Raw genomic sequence first — 8093 nt, 5'->3', positions numbered from 1 at the left:
TCCTACAGCGGCCTCCTATCAAATGAGGACAGAGGTCCACCCCACATGGGTTGCGGGAGCTGCAGGAAACTGTGAAAGTCAGAGCTGGCACCTGGCACTTACTGTTTTTTCACACATTACCCACAATGTTTTTATCTCCCACATGGAGAGAGTATCACTACTTAGTTAGATCAGGTAGTTTCACTGTATTTTCTTTTTAGCCAAGCCCAAGGAACTGATTGCACTATTAATCTCTACATTCTGAGAATTTGGAGGTCCCTTCCTTGTGAACCCTTTGGGGTGTGAAGCTCTTATCAGAAAGGTTTGTAGCTCTTATCAGTTCCTTTAGAGGCCTCAGAGCTGTGGGACTCTGGTCACTGGGTATTTAACGCACAGCTCTTAGCCCCTCTGTGTGCCCAGAACTCATTTTTGGCTGAATACCTTAAGCCCAGGAAGGAAGCATGAAGTGGTTTGGGGTCCTGGGGCTGGTGGCCCTCTCCGACTGCTTAGTCACGTAAGTATAAGACAAGTGGTGACAACTCTCTTTCTGAGCTCTTTCACCCCCCTCTTCTCCTGCCCAAACCAGGGGTAAAGAAGAAAATGTAACCTTCTCAGCCTTCATGAAGTTCAGGTCTCAGTGGATGGATAAATAACTTGCCACGTGCACTGGTACAGAGAGAAGGGAGGTCCCAGACACGGAACTGCACAATCACAGGTCCTGGGGATGACAGTTCCCTGGAACTATTCAGTGCACAACCTGTGTAGCCATATGAATTGGTCCCATCTAGGAGTGGTGTGTCTTCCACATCTCTGCAGGGCTTTGGGTGTCTCTGTGGGGTCAGGACTGCTTCAATTCTCTCTTCAATTCCCCATTTACCATGTCCCCTTACCCTGCTCTGGGCATTCCCCTCCCTCCCGGGGCCAGCTATGGGAAAGACACCCTGTGGTTGTGCAGCGGAGTAACAGCAGCTGGATGGTGGATGTATTCAATCCATCCAGTCACTGATGGCTGCGGCAAAATCATCATCCCAGCTTTCTTATAGAACAAGGAAACTGAGGCTCAGAAAGGTCATATGGCTTGCCTGAGACTGCACCACAGAATTTCGGATCTTCCCGTCCTGTTGGGGGACGGTGGGTGCTGTCCTCAACACGATGCTTGAAAAATTTCAGTCTCTAATCCTTCCCAGAATCCCTCTGCTGAAGATCAGATCCATGCGGGAGAATCTGCGAGAGGACGGCAGGCTGAAGGAGTACCTGGACCAGTACCCCTATAGGACACTCCTGACCCAGCATCCACCCTACCCTGGAGTAGCTTATGAACCCATGAGAAACTACCTGGATGTGAGTGTGGTGGCGCTCTGCAGCGCCCCCTCCTGTTCATTCTCAGAACCAGCTCCTTAGCCAGGATCGGGAGGCAGAAAGCGGGGAGGGAGAGTGGGTTTATCAAAGCTCTGTCCCCCAGAGGAGAAAGCAGCCCCACCCCAGCTGGGGACTTCGGTGAATGGGCCTCACACTGACCAAGTGCCAGGTAAACGTTTCATTTTGTACCAACAACATGTCACGGGCACCTGGAACCACGGTGACTGGTTCTTTGTTGTTTCTGAACTAAGTGATTCACGTCGAAGGTGGGCCATGTCTAACCCAGTGACAGCGAAGCCAACTGCCAATCATTTCATACCATAAGTCATAGATCTAGAAAGTTCCAAAACTCCCACCACCAACAAAGAACCTAGCTGTGCTGTACTGGATGCAAAACAGACTTTATGTTTTTGCTATGACTAACCAAAGAAGGCCTGTGTCTCTTATAGCCCAGACAGAGAAAGGAACTAAAACAACACAGACTTTGACATATAAAGGGGCCAGCTATGTGGTACTGATAGAAGCTGTAACTTTAGAGAAAGGGAAGAGCTCAAGGCCCTGGGGTGACCCTGGAGGAATGACACACGTTGGGGAGGCAGTGGGGACAGGGACAGTTGAAAAGTGGCTTCCGTGGCTTCCGTAGGGACACCTCAGGGAAGACAGACAAACAACCTGCTCATTGGGGAATTGTAGGACAGCTAGGCCCATCGAAACCACATGGCTTCTCCTGGCAGGTGTCCTACGTTGGCGTCATCAGCATCGGCTCGCCCCCTCAGGAGTTCAAGGTCGTCCTGGACACAGGTTCAGCAGCACTATGGGTGCCAAGCATCTACTGCACCAGCCAGGCCTGCGGTGAGTCCCCTGCCCTGTCCCCACCCTGTGCCTCCGGCACCCTCCACTGCGCATTCTGGAAGGCCTGCCAGCGGCTCACCTCCCTGTGTGCCCCCAGCTAAACACAAGGCCTTCAATCCGCTGCTGTCCTCCACCTTCCTGGTCTCTGGCCGGCCCATGCACATTGCCTATGGTTCAGGGAAGATGTCAGGATTTCTGGCCTACGACGCAGTTAAGGTAATGTGGAAACCAGGGTCTTGCCCCAAGAGGGCACAGTGTCCCTCCCAATGAGAAATGTGGGGGAAATATATTCTTTAACACTGGGCTGTGCCAGGTTCTGGGCAGAGCACAGCCTTCACCCACCCAAGAACCTGGGTTTCCTAGATGAGGGAACAGAGACAGCATGAGCTTTGCCAAGGTTACACAGCTCAGGAGGTCCAGCAGGGCTGGGTATGAGTCTGAGGGCCACAGGGAACTCGGAGTCCAGTTTGTGAAGAATCCTGCCCAATAAATGGGCTTTTACCATGGGGGAGCTTGGAGACCTTGAAGGATCTTGTCTGATTTTTTATTTTTCAGTTGGTTGTGGGGCTTGAACTGAGGGCCTGGGCACCATCCCTGAGCCTCTTTGTTTTCAAGGCTAGCATTCTACCCCGTGAGCCACAGCACGACTTCTCTTAAAGAACCTAATGAAACGAAATGCCTGAGGATACACAGACATGGGGACACACACACACACACAGATGAGACATATTTGACAGCCCACAAGCACAGGTGTTAGTGTAAATGAGGAGCCCCCTCCCTGGGATATGTTCTTGGGGCCCAGGCAGTCCTCAGTTTCCCCACCCTCTCCTGCCCCAGCCCAGCCCAGCCCCACTTCCAGATCCCTCTCCCACAGATTGGGGGCCTGGTGGATGTCGCCCAGGCCTTTGGCCTGAGCCTGGAGGAGCCCGGCAAGTTCATGGAGTATGCGGTCTTCGATGGCATCCTGGGCTTGAGCTACCCAAGCCTTGGCCTTCAGGGAATCACACCAGTCTTTGACAGCCTGTGGGAACAAGGCCTGCTTTCTCAGAACCTCTTTGCTTTCTACTTGAGCAGGTGAGTCTTAATCCACCCAAGTCCTTGTTCCAATTTAGCTGTAAGACACTTACATTTGCATTGAAAAAAAAAATGTAGCCCATCTGATCCAGAAGATTCCTTAGGGGTAGTATAGTCCAAGAGTCGGCAAACCATGGCCCACCACTTGTTTTTTATAAAGTTGTATTGGAACACAACTCTGCCCATTCACTTACATATTGTCTGTGGCTGCAATGGCCTTACACTGGTGGCAGTGAGTGCTGCAGAGAGCCGGGAACATGCAAAGCCTCCAGTACTGGGAGGTTTCCTGACACCTGTAATCCAGGCCCTTCACTAAGCAAGAAATTGGAGTGGAGAAAAGGACATGTCCAAGCTGCCCCGTCTGATACTGAGGGAGGTCAGATGTGAACACAGCCCTCAGGCCTCTGCCCTGTGGTGGTGGTGTTGGTAGCCTGTCAAGGCTCCAGCCCCTGGGCACAGTGAAGAAAAGACTCTTGGACCTGTAGGCCAAGAGTCTAGTGGCAGACAAGGAAGAAGATGTACAGACAAGAGGCGCCAGGTGCCAGATCACGTCTTCACCCCCAACGGTGATGGTGGACCCCACTGGTCTGTGTAGGAGAAAGGGTTGCGTGGCAGTTAAGGGGGAAGCTGAGCCCCCTCTCCCCCCCCCCCCCCCGCTCCACCCTCAGCAAAACACCAGCCCCACAGTAAGACCTTAATCCCAGGCAACAGGAACAGGTGCACCTGCTTAGAGGACGTGAGTCATTCAAGAAATGTTTATTGAGCACTCACCCTGTGCTCACACACTGATCCTGTGAAAGCCATAAACCAAGCAGATGGAACCACAGAGGGGAAGGGAGAGGGGCAGGGAGAAGAGGGATGGGCTTTCTGAGCAGAGGCTCCCTCCTGGGAAAGAGCCAACTTTGACAGGGAGGGAAGACGAGCGCAAAGGCTTCTGGGGAAAGTAGGTGTGTCCTATCCAAGCACCAGTGAAGGGGCGTGGCGTCTTCTTCTAGGACCAGCAAGGGCTGTGAGTGGCTGAAGCTTGGAGCTTAGCTGGGTTTATTCTCATTGGAGAGGGGGCGCTGGGGGAGCCAGGGAGCCCCTCTGGGAGAAGAGACATGATCTGATTTATATGTTTACCTGTTTTTAGTTTTGCCTTTAATTGGCATGGTAATTGTATGGGCCCAGTGTGATGCTCTGATACAGGAACAGGTTATGTGCATAATCATCAAATTTGAGAAGTTGACACTCTTATCTGCACTTTTGAAAGCTCACTCTGGGTGAGCACAGGGAGAATGAGTGAAAGGAGGGGAGGCAGAGCGGCCAGGAGAGAAGCTAAGGCAGCCTCTTGGGGGACAGAGGAGGCAGCTTGGGAGAGGTGGAGGCGAATGGGTCAGTTGTAGAAGGGAAGAGCAGGTGGGGAGATTTATCCCTCACGAAGCTTTCCCTTGAGCAAGGATCTGGCCTGGTTGTTTATAAACCAATAATGTGAGTCCTTGTTCCAGAAGTCTTGAGAAATCTCAGACAGTAGCAGCAGTGGTACAAGGAATTCCTGTGCTAAGGGGGTTGCCTACCCCGTGTCCCCCAAGCCTCAGTTTCCTGGAAAATGAAGACAGGGAAGGTGACACACCTGTCAACATCTTCTAATGAGCCCCAATGCTTGGTGTTGCTGGAGGGCCTATGTCTGAAGCAGACTCACTCCATTCAAACCCTAGCTTTACCACCTACAAGCCTCATACATTGCCTGTAATTCTTGCTACTCAGGAGGCTGAGATCTGAGGGTCCCAGTTTGAAGCCAGCCTGGGCAGAAAAATACATGAGACGATTTCCATCAAAAAACTGGAAGTGGAGCTGTGGCTCAACTGGTAGAGCACTATCCTTGAGCAGCAAAGCTCAGGGACAGCACCCAGGCCCAGAGTTCAAACCCTAAGACCAGCACACAGAAAAAAAAACAAAGGAGGGAAGGGCTCCATTAGCCACCTCAGGTGGGTACCCAGCCCTCTTTAACTCAACTTCTCTCTCCACAAAATGGCACTCACAGTAGGACCATAGAGCTGTAGGCCTGTGAATTCATGCACACCAATAAGCATTGAACCTTTTTCCTCCTCCTCCTCCTCCTCCTCTTCCTCCTCCTCCTCCTCCTCCTCCTCCTCCTCCTCCTCCTCCTCCTCCCCTCTCCCATTCAGCAAAGAAGAGAAGGACAGCACGCTGATGCTGGGCGGGGTGGACCCCTCCTATTACCACGGAGACCTGAACTGGGTGCCCGTGTCCAAGCCCATGTACTGGCAAATAGCCATGGACAGGTAAGCATCTGGCGATTAATCGCTCCTGGAGCGATGCACCCTCCACCGCACATGAGCATAGCACACAGGCCCATGTGCACACGTGCACAGATGTACATGTGCACACAATAACCCAACAGCCATATCCCACCACCAGCAGAACCGTCCAGACCCTTCCAGGCCTCCTGACCCAGTCTTAGCAGACATCATGATGAATATTGGCATTAAGGGGAGAAGAGGATAGGGCTGAGGGGAGAAGTCAGATGCCAAGTCAAGTGCCAGCGGCTCATGTCTAACTACTTAGAAAGCTGAGATATGAGAATTGGGGTTAAAGCCAACCTGGGCAGGAAAATCCATGGGACTTATTTCCAAAAGTAGAGGTGTGGCTCAAGTGGCCTCAAATGAAAATGCTCAGGGGCAGTACTCACACCCTGAACTCAAGCCCCAGAGCCAACACACACACACACACACACACACACACACACACACACACACACACACGTTCCACCACACATGCCGAGCATCCAGTGTGTGGTCATTTGAGAGTCATTTACCGACCTCTCCAATTAGTAGGGAAGATGAAAATGAACCAATGAATCACACAAATAATTGCCACCCCATTACCTGTTACATAAAAAAGCAAGTGAGAGGATGATGGGAGAGAAGAGAGGGGCCTGACCTAGTGTGCGGGTAAACATGGCTGAAGAGGTGACCACCTGAAAGTTGGAGGGTAAGGAAAAAACTAGCTAGGCAAAGGAAGTGAGACAGTTCTAGTAAGGAAGCCTTGCATATGCAAAGGCCCTGAGCCAAGAAAGAGCTCAGTACATTCAAGAACTGAACGAGAAGTTGGGCATGGTGTCATACTCCGGTAATCCCAGCTACTCAAAAGGCGAAGGCAGGAGGACTGGTTGAGTCCATGAGATCAAGGTCAGCCAGAGAGATGTGGTGAGTCTTGGGCTCTAAATAAATAAAAAGAACTAAAAGGAGATTAAAGAAGGGAGGTATAGGGCCAGCAGTGTGGCCTAGTGGTAGAGGGCTAACCTAGCATGCTTAAAGCCATGGGTTCCATTCTCTGGTACCACATACACAGAAAAAAGCCAGAAGTGGTACTGTGGTTCGAGTGGCAGAGCGTTAGCTTGAGCAAAAGGACAGTGCCTAGACCCTGAGTTCAAACCCCAGGACTGGCAAAAAGAAAGAGGAGGAAGAGGAGGAGGAGGAGGGAGGTGTAACCAAGCACTAGTGGTTCATTACCTGTAATTCTCACCACTCAGGAGACTGAGATCTGAGGATCGAGGTTTAAAACCAGGCCAGGAAAGTAAATCCAAGAGACTCACCTCTAATTAACCAGCAAAAGGCCAAAAGTGAAGCTGTGGCTGCAAGGCCCTGAGTTCAAGTCCCAGAACGAAAAAGCAAAACACACACACACACACACACACACACACACACACACACACACACGGAAACAGAGAAAGCCTGAGCTGAAGGGCTGTGTCACTGTCAGCTGAAGGGCTGCACAGTGCTCTGTGTCCTCTTGCTCCCCACCTCTCAGCATCTCCATGAACGGGGAGGTCATTGCCTGTCATGGCGGCTGCCAAGGCATTCTCGACACGGGAACCTCTTTGCTGACTGGCCCACGCGACTCTCTCCTCAACATCCAGCAGGTCATCAAGGCCAAGGCCTACAGCAGTGAGGTAACAGGTCCTGCTAGAGGGTCACTCTGGGCAGTCCACCCCCTTGGGACTTTCTTCTTGACCAACCCACCCCCTCACTCTGACAGTATGTCCTCGACTGTGATGCCATCAACACCCTGCCTGACGTTGTCTTCACCATCAACGGCATCAACTACCCAGTGCCAGCCAGTGCCTATATAAAGAAGGTGAGAGGCCCCAACCAGTGGCATTGGTCTTCAAGTCCTGGGACTTGAGGAATCCTTGGCTGGAAGGGTGCACCCCTGGTGGTCAAACTGTGTCATTACACATGGTGACACAAGGCTAGGGGCAAGGATGAGGACACTGAGGCCCCCAGAGCTTCAGTTTAGTCAGGACATTCCAGTGGGTCAACTGGGAAGGTGAGCTACTTCCAAAACTATCCTATCCTGGTCTGGATGATAAATGATATGACCAACCTGGTCCTGTCCATTTTAGAGGACAAAATGTTCTTCCTAACAAGTGCCCACCAGTGTTTCCTGTCCATTCTAGGTCCATTCACACATCTGCCTCAGCAACTTTGAACAAGGCGAAAACAACTCCTCTGACACTGAGATCTGGGTCCTGGGAGACGTTTTCCTGAGACTGTATTTCTCCGTATTCGATCGAGAGAACAACAGGATTGGCCTAGCTCCTGCTGTCTAAGTGCTAAGGCTCCGCCAGGAAGCAGAGAGGCTATCTCACACACAGACTCAAACAGCACCAGGGGATTCGCATCCAGAGTTGCTGACCCTAGGCTTTTGAGTGCTCTGAAAAGCCTTTTCTTCTTGGTGAGGAATAAAAGATTTCATTTGCAGTGGCGCTGACATTCGTGGTTGCATCTGTTGGTGTGGGGAGGTCTGCAGGAATGGAGCAAGAT

General features: G+C 51.6%; 1 protein-coding gene across 1 annotated transcript; it reads left to right on the top strand.

Annotated features, from left to right (window-relative positions):
• Positions 1–440: 440 nt before the first annotated feature.
• Positions 441–7879, top strand: LOC150052500 (pepsin A-5-like). The gene is made up of 9 exons (XM_090348685.1): positions 441–493; positions 1167–1320; positions 2073–2190; positions 2288–2406; positions 3065–3264; positions 5433–5549; positions 7078–7219; positions 7306–7404; positions 7727–7879. The coding sequence occupies exons 1-9, from the start codon at positions 441–443 to the stop codon at positions 7877–7879; spliced, it is 1155 nt and encodes a 384-aa protein (XP_090204811.1).
• Positions 7880–8093: the final 214 nt, after the last annotated feature.

This window comes from Megascapheus bottae, chromosome 16 (genome assembly GCF_031878675.1).
Source record: "Megascapheus bottae isolate mThoBot1 chromosome 16, mThoBot2.hap1, whole genome shotgun sequence".
Taxonomy (NCBI): domain Eukaryota; kingdom Metazoa; phylum Chordata; class Mammalia; order Rodentia; family Geomyidae; genus Megascapheus; species Megascapheus bottae.
Note: the sequence above shows the minus strand (reverse complement) of the source record. Positions and strands in the feature narration are given on the sequence as shown.